General features: G+C 39.5%; 2 protein-coding genes and 1 long non-coding RNA gene across 3 annotated transcripts; all 3 read left to right on the forward strand.

Annotated features, from left to right (window-relative positions):
* The first annotated feature begins 558 nt into the window (after positions 1–558).
* Positions 559–3,389, forward strand: LOC146363046 (uncharacterized). The gene is made up of 3 exons (XR_014799271.1): positions 559–2,571; positions 2,707–2,866; positions 3,154–3,389. It is a non-coding gene; the product is annotated as an uncharacterized LOC146363046 (long non-coding RNA).
* Positions 3,390–5,058: 1,669 nt separating this feature from the next.
* LOC146363047 (protein S100-A10-like) lies at positions 5,059–6,765 on the forward strand. The gene is made up of 3 exons (XM_084920076.1): positions 5,059–5,314; positions 6,222–6,371; positions 6,506–6,765. The coding sequence occupies exons 2-3, from the start codon at positions 6,243–6,245 to the stop codon at positions 6,665–6,667; spliced, it is 291 nt and encodes a 96-aa protein (XP_084776202.1). The 5' UTR covers positions 5,059–5,314; positions 6,222–6,242; the 3' UTR covers positions 6,668–6,765.
* Positions 6,766–12,197: 5,432 nt separating this feature from the next.
* On the forward strand, positions 12,198–14,229 carry LOC146363048 (ictacalcin-like). The gene is made up of 3 exons (XM_084919540.1): positions 12,198–12,283; positions 13,566–13,711; positions 13,925–14,229. The coding sequence occupies exons 2-3, from the start codon at positions 13,574–13,576 to the stop codon at positions 14,063–14,065; spliced, it is 279 nt and encodes a 92-aa protein (XP_084775666.1). The 5' UTR covers positions 12,198–12,283; positions 13,566–13,573; the 3' UTR covers positions 14,066–14,229.

Below are 14,229 nucleotides of genomic sequence, written 5' to 3' on the forward strand. Positions count from 1 at the left end.
TTTGAGCTAGAAAAAAACAATCATGTCATAAGATAGAAGCTGCAACCAGCTTTTGGCAAAGGGAGTTTTATATATCTTTTATTGATCAGGGCAAAAACTCTCACTGACTTATAAAAATGTATTTTTCGGGAGCGATCACGCCAAGAGGATAGCAGAAATTGCAACAAATTTAACAGTTCTACAATGATAATATAAATAAAGATATATGCTGACGGCAATGCAGACATAGAGTAGGTAAAACAACACAAAGTCATAAATATACTTGGGAAAGCAGCTACTTTTTGTGTTTTATATACAAACTCTTTCATAACTCCTGTTGACCAGAGGCTATTTACTAACGTAAGCAAAGATATAGTACATAAAAATAAATTAAAAAGGACAAACATCAGAAATCACTTTTTTTTTCAAGTTTTAGGATCCCCAGATCAAGTTTAGTTGTTGAATTTTCTGAGGATACATAAATTTTATGTACTATATCTTTGCTTACGTTAGTAAATAGCCTCTGGTCAACAGGAGTTATGAAAGAGTTTGTATATAAAACACAAAAAGTAGCTGCTTTCCCAAGTATATTTATGACTTTGTGTTGTTTTACCTACTCTGTCTGCAAAACGACCTCCCTAAACCTGCTGGTCTGGAAGTCCAGCAGTTCATCTAAACAAAAGGCACTTAGACTAAAACAGATATAGATATGTTTATCCAACCATGAAACAATAAGATCAAGGACCTGATTCTGGACTATTACGCCAATTTCAGGCTTAGGGTCATTTCTGGGGCAGTTACTTCATGCTGGCACCGCCTCCGGAAAGGTATAATAACAGGCTGTACCATCTCAGTTATGCTCTTTGCCCTTGCAATGAACATGGTGGTAAAGGCTGCTGAGGTGGAGTGCAGAGGGCCACTAACAAGGTCAGGTGTTCGTCAGCCCCCTATCAGAGCCTATATGGATGACCTCACCATTACAACATCATCAGTCCCAGGGTGTAGGTGGATCTTGCAAGGACTTGAGAAACTCATCTCATGGGCAAGGATGAGTTTTAAACCTTCCAAGTCAAGATCTATGGTACTGAAGAAGGGCAAGGTCTCAGGAACCATTATTCCATCCATAACGGAACAACCAGTCAAGAGCTTGGGGAAACTCTTCGACTCCAGCCTGAAAGACTCTAATGGCATTCAGAAGGCAAATGAGGAGCTGGGAGCGTGGCTCATTAAGGTGGATAAGTCCGGCCTGCCTGGAAGATTTAAAGCCTGGATCTACCAGCATTCCATCCTGCCCCGAATCCTGTGGCCCCTGCTTGTCTATACAGTTCCAATAACTATTGTGGAATAAATGATAATCCAACAATACAAATCTAACAAATGCAATAAGCAAAAACTGGATTGTTCTTCAAAAAGACTGCCATAGCTATTCACATGTCTCAGTGTTTCTTCCACAGGTGGAAAGTTTCCTGACAGGTGTGTTCAATAATGACCTAACCAGCTCTCTGTTGGGTGTGTAGACTACTTCCTCATATTAAAATTCCTGTTTGGACTAGAACTTAGAGTGGGATAGACATTGGAATTCTGACGAAGCACTCTCAGGGATGTCAGAGTGTGGCATGCAGTAAGACCCACATAGTCAAAGGCTGGCTGTTTTTGTTTCTTTTTTGTTTGTTTGTTTTTTTTGTTGTTGTTTTTTTTCATGTTTTTGTTTATCTCCTGCTTTGTTTGCCCCCCCTCATTTTGGTTTGGTATTCTCTACTGTTCTGCTGCTATGCTGATGTTTTTTTTTTATGTGATGTAATCTGTCTCTGCAGTGGACTGTAGTGTTCTAAAAGTACAATAAAATATTAATCACAAAATTCCTGTTTGAACAATGAACATGAGATATGCATGCCTCAGCTGTGTTTGACTCGGTCAATGTGTTTCATTACAAAACTGCCGCTTTACTTCAAGCTGTCGCTAGCAATCAGAAAGTGTTTCTTTTTGTCTTTCGTCAGATCTTTTATTGAACTGTGCAAGTATGCTCATCAACACTAGGCCAGGGGAAGAATTATAACTGCAACAAAGAAAGACCATTATTACCCACACCTGGTCAAAATGGCAAAAAGGAAAATCAACCATACTAAAATAAGTAGGCACACTATAAGTAAACCAGTTCTGAAACTGAAGCTACCAGTCCTGCAACAGAAATCAAGTATAAGAAAGCTATACCTATTTTAGTGATTGCAGTATAAGGTGGCCTCTTGAATTTGCCTGTATGCGAGGGCCTCCAGGATGGAAGCGGTTACATATTTTAAAAAAATGCAAACAAAGTTGCTAATCAGGAAACAGACAATGGGAGTGTCACGAACACCCTTTTGAACCTCGTGGAGGTGGTTTTCTCTTCGCTCTATTGACTCTGCTGAATCCAGGTAGGAGCAGATTCTTCTGTGACTTTTTTATTGTTTAGATAGAAACTAGACAAATTTTGTTTCTTGTGGTTGAAGATTCATCTGTATTTATGTTAAACTGGCTGGTTTTTGGTTCTACTCTGACTGCATGTATTTTGTTTTAAGGTATTTGCTTCAGTGAAGCTGCTCTTCCGTTTGACATGTATGTAAAACTTTTAGTTAAGAATCACATTTTTAAAAAGTAAAGAATTGTTGTAAGTACAGTCCATCTACATTTCTGTCCCTCTGCCGATGCATGCCAAATAATATTTTATGATCCATTTTATTTCTTGTCCAGATTCTTGTACAGAACTGCAAAAATGTCAGACCCAACAAGACTGGAAATGGCATTGGCTGCAATGTTCAGTGCCTACATGTCCTACCAAGGAGATGACAATAAACTGACCAAAGAACAATTTCTAAAATTAGTGAAGAATGAACTACCTTTACTTTCTCAGGTAAGGGAAAACATTGTACTAAATAACTGCAAATGATCACAATAACTTTGGTGACATCCAGACACTTTTAAAGTGCAATGTAAATGTTTAAGGCATAGTTTAGCATTAAAATCAACCAGCCCTACAAATCTATTGAGTTTGCAAATTTCTCATAACAGCCTGACTAAAAGCATGAACCAAGAGATAAATTTTTTTATTAAGTATTATTAATTAGTATTATTAAACTTGGCACTTTTTTTGTTTTGTTTCACTTTCCAAGTTATTAAATGTTTGTTTCACCTTTGCAGGGAAAAAGTGAAGATGATCTCTTCAAGTGTGTCGACCACAATGATGATAAACGTGTGGACTTTGAAGAGTTCGCCTCACTGGTTGCTGGTTGCGCCTGTGCAAGCCATGACGCCCTCCAAGAGGTCATGAAAGAACTGGACGCAAAAGGCTGCCCAAAGTAAAGCACTGCTGATGTGGAAAGAAACCCAATATAGGCCTTCCCTGGATTCACATCAAAACAATAAAGTTTGTCAAAGTCAAAGATTGTGCTTGTTTTTTCTTTAACTTAGGGATGCATAGAAATGTTTGCTAGTTGCCTATTCACACCTCTGAACTAGTTGTTTCATGTTAGGATATACCCTTATTGCCTGCTTTTCTCACTTTACCCTTATCATAGGGTTTGAAATAAACCCTATGATAAGGTTAATGTAAAGGATTACTATTGCAAAAAGGTAATTAGATTACAGTTACTTCCCTGTTCTCTTCCACTCTATACAGCAATAACTGATATGCTTCTGCCATAAACCCTGCCTGCAAATGTTCACGTTTTCAGAAAAATTGGAGATTAAAAGAAATTTACTGTCTCTTTATCTGAACAAGCATTTTAAATGGTCTTCAGTTAATAGGTACGCTTCATCAGACACTAGAAGGCAATAAATTAGTTGCCTTCTAAATTGTTTATTACCATTAGTTGCACAGTAACCAGGTAGTCTCAGTGTGCAGCAAATGGCCTTGAGGTGCTATTATCTTTAAGAAAATAAATCAATAAATGAACAAGGATAAGTCTTCAAAACACAAAGCTTTCTTTATTTGGAAAAGCTTATACAACATTGAAAGTTACAGTAGTAGAATGAGGAAACTTTGATAATGATGACAGACATGGGAATAGATGCTCAAGAGTTCCCTCTGCTGGTGAGGAATATTTCATTGTGGTCTGACATGTTTTCAGTTTGATGGAAACTCAGTTTACAGCCCACATCAATGCCTCCCTGAGTAGCAGACCAGACATATGACTACATTGGTAAAACTGATTCAAGAAATCACTACTAAAGGAGTCTGATAATAAGAAGAGAACTGCTTTAACCAAGAAACAAAACTCTGGAAATCTGGACTGACAATAATAACTCGTCAGTCCAGATTTCCAGAGTTTTGAAAATGAGAGTTAGTCAAGTACTGTACTTGTAGCTCTTTCAGTTAAAATTATGTATTTATGGATAACAGCAAGAAAAATACCGAGCATTGATACATAGCGTGATCAAATAGGTTAAAATAACAAAAGTTGAGTGCAGGAAAAATTGCAATGAGGTATTTTGGTGATTTTTATGTTCAATTATGTTCTTTTTCTCCTTTGTTAGTAAAATGAGACACAAACCTCTAAAAAAAAAAAAAAAAAAAAGACAGAACGGATCGAGTTGTTATTCAAATACAGCTTTAACACTGGGCTGCAAAGCGTGCCATTTGTAATACCCTGTTTTCACCACAATGTGGCACACTGTATCCACCTAGCTATCTGTCGTCCATCTTTGATATAAAACGCATTTCAGGATAATAGGAGTAAAGTTTCAGGTTATGATAGGAATATAAATGCAGATAATATGAGACAAAACAGTCCTTGAAGCCACACTGGCTGGATTGCCTCTGTTGTGGATGATAGCTCTAGTTTGCAGAATTGATCTTGTACTCAGCAGAATGCTGCTGATTGGCTCTTCTTTAGGTATCAGTTAGTCTTACAGGTAAATTACAGATTTTCGAAATTACAGTAAATACTTTTTAAAATCCCTTAAACCTAAGGTGTGTTTATTATGAGAGATTAACACAGAAAAGTAGAGCGTGTGTGTGGGCGGTGGGCGGTGGAGAGGGGCGGAGGGTCTGTTAAACCGGTAGCCTAAACTTTAATGAAACTTTATCTTAAATTCCACAAAAACGGCTTTTAGCTCTTCTATCAGCAGCAATAGTAACTTTTTCCTTGTTTTTAAATCAGATGACTGAACTTAAGCTAAAGTCGCACTAATATATTTTCTCTCCTATTACTAACCTTTCCAGTGTATTAACTGTTCAGAGTCCAGCGTCTGCAGAGCCACAGTGTGAGTCAGCCAGCGCCTGACTATAAAATCTCTGTTGCTTGTTGCAGACGTCTGAACATTTGCACCTCTTCTGTTGCCACGTCCCAGCAACTGTACGGTAAGAAACTTTCTGCTCTTGTCCTACAGGTGTGGCTTTGCCACGATTTTTTGTTTAAATATAAACTTTAGTTGCTAAAGCATACAGACATACAGCTAGGAGGTGTGAGAATAGTGTTTCATACTGTTTAACCTACTTTAATCCGCTCCCAGTCACTGCTTTGTATTTACTGAAGCTCCCTCTTTGTGAATTTCTAACAGTATCTAACGGATCCGTGTATTTCCTCTGCTGTTAACTAAGTTAGGCTCCAACTTTTAGTTAGTTTATCTTGTTTCTTTCTCTTGTTTTCAATCTTTCACATTAACTACACTTTAATTGTTTTTCCAGTGTTATGATTATTTTTATTAATAAAATATAGAATTAACATTTTTACATTAAGCTCTGATTCACATTTAAGACAGTTAACTAGGTCTCCATATAATCAATATAAGCCTTTGTAAGGGTGTGGTTGGACTGTGGGCATGTACACACATGCTTGTTCCTGCAGTGTCCTATCTCATTACTCACATTGAATCCCACCATTTTGGGTCTAACGTTTTTCAGTTCAAGTTGTTCACATTTTCCATTCTCTTGCGCACACATAACACACCCTCCCTCCTACTTCTCCTTTCTTTTAACTCTTACAGCTACAAAGACAGTAACTCAAATGTTGAGATTTTCTGTATTTTGCACAGTGGTTTACTGTGACATACCTTTACTGTCTTCCCACGAGCATCACTCATCAGTGGGAAGTAAAACAAAGACCCAAATGTGTCAGTTCCATCAATAATGGATGAGTTTAACAGCATCTCAACCAAAGCAGCTTTCATAAATGCTTTCTATGGACTTGTTTGGAAAATGTCAGCTGAAGTTAAACTGACTTGCTATCAGTTGTCATAGTCAACATTTTCTGAACATTATTTTTCAGTCTAAACACATTCCAGCAAACATGCCTTCAGAACTGGAAAACTGCATGGAAGGACTCATCAAGGTGTTCCACCGTTACGCCAAGGACGGTTCGCTCACCCGGCAAAACCTCAGACAGCTAATGGAGGCTGAGCTTTCCAGCTTCCTTAAGGTGAGATGAGACCAAAACGTAAATTGTGCAATCACACTGCGCATCATTTACACACTGTAATCCAATACTATGCCACTTCTTGTGCAATCTCACTGTTGCTGATGTATCCTCACACACCCTTTTTTTAAACACAGTGTCAAAAAGATCCTGCTTCTGTAGACAAGATCATGAAAGACTTGGACGCCAACGGTGATGGTCTTGTGAACTTTGAGGAGTTTGTTTCTCTGGTTGTTGGACTGTCTGTTGCATGTGAGCAGTGCTATCAGCTCGAAATGAAAAAGGCTGGAAAGAAGTAGGAAGTACAACAGTGGAAGAGAAGAGACCAAAAAGCATTGCTTTTTTTTGTGCTTTTTTTGTAAAGTTTTGTTCATTAAAAGTGCTGAATCATTTTAAACCTCTTGTGTCTTGTGTTTCCTAACTATCTAATCTTTAAGTTAGACAGATTTGCCCATAAATCCCCTTCAACTTTTTATACATGTGTTTTTTTAAGCAAGCACCAGAACCATTTCCATTTGAGAAGCTGGTAAAGCTTAATCCAGACAGCTTTCTCTGTTGGCTTTGTAACTGAGTACTTTATGTTTTCCCTGAGTGTTAAAGGGCAGATGAGCCACTCCCTCCCTGACAAAGTCCCTGCTTTATCACTGCTCTGAGGAATCTGCTGAATGTTGTAGGCATGAACACACCTCTCTCAGTGAGGCATAAACTCTCAGAGGATGTTGCAACTCTATGAATAAAACGGGTGATAACATTGCCTAGTCAGTTTGATTTGTATTTTGCAAGCCCTCAACTGACTCACAAGAACAGCACATCACTGTTCTTGTGCAGATCACAAAAATCCCACCGTGTTTCATGTCTGGTGAAAGTTGAATAACACCAGAGAAAGAGAGAGAGGAACAAGATAACCCCTTCACCACCCGTCTCTCGTTATTCTTACTGAACAGAACAAATATCTTTGCTCTAAAACGAAGTCTTCCAGGCAGCCCTACCTCTCAGGCATGCTCCAACAATCAAATCTGTTATTGGTAGATGTGCAGATAGACTGTGAGCCACTGTTTACTATGATGGCCTGCCGATCCCAGTGAAGTCATCAAAGCTTTTACTGCCTGAGAAAAGCCTGCCTGAAAGGCTAAACCCAGGAGGAAGAGGTCTTCTTGAGCTCTTGGCAAACACCGCTTTGGGCAGGGCTTAACTACTGGTTTGTCAGTGTTCATGGATACTGGGAAAACACTGAAGTTGCTATGTGACTATGTGATGAGTCTTAAGTGTGTGCGTGTGTGTGTAGCTAAAGTTTGCACCACTTGGTTTACAGAAGCACCACGCCCATGTGACCCACAGCTGAGATTCCGAGACTGCTGCTTTTTCAGTGCATTTCCTTGTATTTAGTGCATCCTGCAGGCTATATGTTTATCATGTTGCCTAAAAGAAAAGAAAAATCATCATTTGTCTAGATGAATTACTCTTCGATCTTACCAGACGCTGATCGGTGACACCACTGTATGTGTCATGTCTAGTTTTCTAACACAGACTTTCTAATATAGTAATAATGACATTTGTCACAACATTTTTCTCACTGAAATAATCCTGCATGCTTTTGGTTTTAAAGTTGCTCAAGTCATTCCTTGCGGGGGCGTTCTGTGGTGTGAGTTCGGGGAGTACCAAATATTCACTGTGGCATGCCACGCCCATCTTGGACACACCAAAAAAAAAAAGCCCCTCTCTGTGGAAACTTGTTAAACAATAACATTAATGTCCAAAACATACCAACCATCCCCAACGTCCAGTTTGCATGCAGATGTTGCCATGGGAAATAACTATTGTGATCCTGATACTGATTCAATTCACAGTTACATTTAGTTGTATTTTTTTTTTTTATCCCCAGTGTTCAAATGTGAGCGTTTGAAACCAATAGACATTTAAATCCCACAGTTTAAAACCTATACTTGGCACTTTATCCACAACATTAATATCACCTGCTTATTGTTTTGTAGGTCCTACTCAAGCTGCCAACACAGCTCTGTCCCATTGGACCTGCGTGTTTGGGAGAGGAAACTTTGTGTCCTGCTTGATTCATCGAAGCCCAGCCCTGCAGCCCACAGGACACGAAGTATCCACAGCAGGGCTGGGCTTCGATGAATCAAGCTTGTTCAAATTGCAATCTGGGTTTTGGAGTTCTACCCCCTCTTCTGCCTTCAGGGAGTGAAGGCAGAAGAGGGGGTAGAACGTTATACTGAAAAGGCAGGGTCAATACATTTCACCTGTCAGTGGTTTTAATGTGGTTGCTGCTATGGAAAAATGGTAAATGGCCTGTATTTGTATAGCGCTTTACTAGTCCCTAAGGACCCCAAAGCGCTTTACACATCCAGTCATCCACCCATTCACGCACACATTCACACACTGGTGATGACAAGCTACATTGTAGCCACAGCCAACCTGGGGCGCACTGACAGAGGCGAGGATGCCAGACACTGGCACCACCGGGCCCTCTGACCACCACCAGTAGGCAACGGGTGAAGTGTCTTGCCCAAGGACACAATGACCGAAACTGTCCAAGCCGGGGCTCGAACCGGCAACCTTCCAATTACAAGGCGAACTCCCAACTCTTGAGCCACGATCGCCCCAAAATGTGTATTTTATAACCTGATTCTGCTGTTTCACTTCTCTTCTGTTCTTTTATTGATAGACACACAGAGAGGGTGCTTTGAACCAGTTGAACTGACAGAAGTTGACACCAAAACAGGTTACCAAAATAAAGTGTCACGGACCCAGCTCTGGAGGACTCGGGGGTCCGTGAGCAGTTTTGACTGTTGTTGTTATTATTATTATGATTATTATTATTATTGTTGTTATTATTATTATTATTATTGTTATTATTTGGTGATGTGTGTGTCTTTCTGCACAATGCTGTGTTAGTCTGTGTTCCACTCATTATATGTATAGGCAGGGTGTGGGTGTGTACATGTGTGGCTGGAGGATGGAGAACAGCCACATGCAGGCCTGATGGGTGTGCCCCTGCAGGAGGACTGGCCACACCTGAAGTTCCTGCCACACACCTGTTGGTGATCAGGGCTCGTCGGGGGAGCTACTTAGGAGAGTGTTGGAGCTCCCACTGGCGTGGGATCATTGAGTTTGTCTACCCAAGTTAGTGTGTGTCAGCGTACGACGGTGCTGTTTGTGTATGCCCGCCGGGGTTGGTGTTGATGGCTGTTTTTGTGGTTTTCCCCCCAGGTGGAAGAGTGGACGAGAACGGCAGCACGCACAGGGTGTGCGAGAACACAACAGCGGGGAGCACACACACACACGGGATTCAAGGGAGCAACGGGGAGTTATTGTGTTTACAGCCTTCACTGTAAATAAAGTGCACTGTTTGCATCGCAGAACCATGCGTTTTGGGTCCTCATTCCCCCATATCCCCATGGTCTGCCAGCCAGACCGTGACATAAAGAGCCTATGACCTAAAGGTTTAGGTGCATACATGCAAACTGCAAACATGAGACAGTGGTTAAATCTAACCATGTACTTCTAGTTAAGTATGTTTTGAAGAATTTGCAAGTTTTCACCCACCTTAAAAAAACCTTGTTTACAAGGCAAGGTTTTCTAGCGCAGTGTTGTATGCAGTTTTTTTATGTTACAATAAATTTAGTGCATGAAGATGAGTGTTTTACAAATGAGGCACTAAACTTATTAATTGAATGAACAACAACCAGACTGGCTCTAAAGGCCTTGAACATCAATACATGGAAACATTAATTTACTCCCTCCAGCTAAAGTCATGACATATGAATGATAATATTATGCATGTCTTGTAGCCTTTTACTTCAGTTTTTACTTTTGATACTTCAGCTGATACAATGAAGATGATAGATGCACATATGCGTACATAATTTTAGAGCATCTTTTAGTGCAGTTCTGTTGAGGTCTTTTTTTTTTTCTATTATTAGTGTTACCTTAATAAAACTCTTGAATACTTCCTCCAGTCATTTCCTGTGATTTGTATCTTAAACTGTCTCTGCTGCATACCTCCAAATAGTTTCCCTCCATGGGTACTTGTAGATGCATGACTTCATTATTTCTACAATCCTAGCTACAAGGTTCTAGGGTGACATTCACTATGCAGCATTTGCATGACGTATGTCTTTCTGAAGAAACAACTTACATTAGAGCACACATGGCTGGAGCTGGACACTAAAAATGTCTGTTTGTAACCACTAGATGGCACATATCTGTAATTATAGTGTTAAAAATTGGTCTGAGTGAGTGTGATTAAATCCACTCCAGTTGTACTGAACAAACAGTGTTGTGTGTATCACAGCTGGATATGACACAGGATGCGGTGACCATGGATACTCCCTCCATTATTTGGTAAATGTGAGTGAGTGAATAAGACCGAGAAAAAGGCGACAGGAAGATGTGTGACTCATGATTTCCACATAGTGAAGAAGGATGGCACAATGTTTAAAAATGCTGTGAATGATGGTGACAGTGAATTCTAACCTATCATCTGCTTTCAGCTGTGCTTTGAAGTTGTTAATTACAGGACTAAACAATGCCCAGACCAATGCCAGAAATATCTAATTCAAGTTATGCAACAGGCCACACGGACAGGGAGAAACAAACATGCAAACAGAGTTGCCACAGTGCAGATTTTTTTCTTTTCTTCCTTCCTTTCTTTTCTTTTTTTTGGACTCTGTGACTTTGGTTTTGGGGACATGACTATGAGTCACAGCCTCTCTGCAAAATTGTAAAGAAGAGTGGATCCACTCACAACCATAACAATCAGTGCTAGTGAGTCACTGTCCCTGTGTTTTTACTTTAACATAATGTGCATCTCAAACAAGTCAATAAAAAAAGAAACTTTTTAATTACATACAAAAGAAACACACCAGAAATTAGTTGGTACAATTAAAGGTTCCTGCGATGCACGTTTTGCTTAAAACATACGTAACTGTTCATTTCTTTGGTCCTATTGTGCCAAGTGGTAAGTTTTTAAAAAGAGGAAGTACATTTGGTCATCCTGTTAGAAAAGTCAAAAAGAATTTTAATGCATTTGTAGAAAAACGGCATTTACATAGTAGCACAAATGCTCCACAATTATGTATGAAATCTTGTAAAGATCAAAGTTTCTTATTCGGGGAAAAATTACTTCTAAAATCTCTAAAAGCAGATCAAACATTTGTCCCATGACTCCACCACCAAAAGTCACAAGAGACTCGTTTATGACGGAATGAAATGTACAAACCAAATTGTGGACTTTCTTTTACAGAATTAACAAAAGTGACCTTCAAATGGAGCACAAAACGTGATTCAGTTCACATGTAAATGCTGCTTCCCTCCTTTCATCAGAGAGATGCCACAAAATGCTGCTCATAGGGTTTCCCCAAAATATAGTCACATAAAGTCAATCAAATGGGTAAAATAAAAAACTGTAAATCAACAATAAACATAACATTTTTATAGTCTTGAATCCGTCACTGCAAAAAGGGTATTTTGTAAGACTGTTACATGACCATTATTTATTTAATTTACTTTAATTGTCCTCTTAAAGACACAGCACCCCAAACTTTACATTTCATATTTTATTGTCTTTTGTTCTGCAGCAATTCCAGATTCAAAAGCAGTCCTGAGATCATAACGTCAGAAACATTTTGTAAAACATGCTGCAAGTTTTTAGAATTCTCCAAATCCTCAAATGCAAACATTCACTGTAACAGCACACGAGTGTCGTGTTTGTTAAAGAATATGTTTTAAAAAATGAAGGAAGGAGGAGTGGTTGGAGATGAAAGGAGCATTCTAGAGGGAGGGGGGAGGGATACTGGGTGTGGTGATGTATAAAGCATCTTTGCCACCCATTGGTTCATCACAACAGCTCTACCAAGATCAACAGTAGCCTCGAATTGTCTTAAACCTCAGCACTGGTGAGTAGAAAATCCTACAAGTGCTTTTTTTGTTTGTTAACTGCTTTTATTTGCTCGCTCTGGAAACTTTTCCTGGGTTTTCTTTTTTGTTTGTTTGTTCGTTTTAATCAAGCAATGCTCATTACAGTTAGTTTTACATGAATGCACATTAAGAATTAGCAGAAAAGTATTGATGAACTGCAAAGTTTGTCACATCCATGTGGACTTTAATGCTTAAACTTCTCTTCTTGCTTATGAAACTTGATGCTGCAAAAGACTGAGCTCATTTTGGCTGAATCCCACTAACTTGTTTGGAAACTCATTTTTACGGATGCATTAAAGGGATTTTTTGGTTAGCAGCACCCCTCGATTCTCACCTTTAACTGCAACCTAATTAAGGAATGAGGTTTTGTGCTCTCTTTCCAAACTCTCTGATGCCAAAGTTTCCTCAGCTTAGTGTTCCCTAAAGAGGGGAAAGCACTGTATGACTCACAGCATAACCACTAGCAAATCTCTTGGGTTTATACAGTCAAGTGGAAAGAACGCATCATTTAGATATACTATGTTAGAAGAACAGACATCTGATGTTGCTTTGGGGACTTTAATTAAGCTGCAACCTGCTTCCTTATCTCCTTCTGCTGTTGCCATAACAATGTCCTGTGTCACTTGGCAGAGACGCTACATTAGAGACCGCTGAAAAGGGAAATAAGAGTGGTGGGGCCCAGGTGGAAATCTTGAGTTTATTTTTATCAAGCTCCACTGAGAACCTAGAGAAACCTTGGCAAAGACAAACAGTAATATCAGCCACTGTTTTCTGCTATGACCTCCAGTATGCACTTGCACATGCATATGTTTTACTGCATGTTTACATATATAATTCCAGAATTTAAATATATTAGCAATTTAATTTGCAGAAGTGGTTCAAAAGTAACTGAAAGGAGCTTCACTGCATCATTATTTTAGGCAAACCTAAAATGGACCTCACAGGGTTAAACGACTCAATCTCTTTCACTTTGGTTTTACCAAACAGGCCCTGCCTATTCCCCTTTTTCCCCCTCGTTTACTTCTAAATAATTCCTCGTGTTCCAAATATCAATGATGTCCTTTGTTAAGATCCTATATTTGACCACAATACCACGTGATTCAGCCTAATCTGCACCAGATAATGAGTCATAGCAGAATTATGTGTAAACGTTATTCAGAGGAGGCATCTTTCTTTACTCAGTGTGGATTTCCTGCATAAACAAATACCACTGCAGTCTCAGACGTAACATTATGTTTTCCTTCTGTCTCCCTAAACTAGCCCTAATCATGTCTGACATCCAGAAGGCTATGGCCCTGCTCATCGCCACCTTTCATAAATACTCTGGCAAGGAGGGAGACATACTCACCCTAAGCAAGGGAGAGCTGAAGGATCTTCTTCAAAATGAGCTTGGAGACATATTTGGCGTGAGTGGTCTCTATCCTCCTTCTATCTCACACCCAGTAGGTTGCCTGAAAACACTGGCATACTGATGCAGAACTTTTACTTTGAGAGAGTGGAAAATACACAGATTTTCCACTGTGGTTTGCGCAACTATTTGAGCAGAAGTAGGCTGAGCAGTTCTATGTTTTATGATCACTTAGTGTCTAAATTCAAGCTAACACTTTTGTCCACTGCAGAACGCCACTGACAAGGCAAAAATGGACAAGATCTTCAAGGATCTGGACGCAAACGCGGACGGCACTGTGGATTTTCAAGAGTATGTCACGCTGGTCGCCTGCATCACTATGATCTGCAACGAGTTCTTCACCAAAAAATAAGGATCCGAGCGCCACCTTGGGGCCAACTGAGAGAGCTGCCGTTCGGTGACAGGAAGTGTCCCTTGACAGCTGTTTTGAAGAAGATATAAACACAAATATATGACAGTGAAGTCAAACTTATACTGAAATCCAAAATGAAATAAATCTTTTTTTTCTCTCTGAAA

Source organism: Perissodus microlepis, chromosome 22 (genome assembly GCF_051167445.1).
Source record: "Perissodus microlepis isolate ML-2025 ecotype Zambia chromosome 22, ASM5116744v1, whole genome shotgun sequence".
In the NCBI taxonomy this organism is placed as follows: Eukaryota; Metazoa; Chordata; class Actinopteri; order Cichliformes; family Cichlidae; genus Perissodus; species Perissodus microlepis.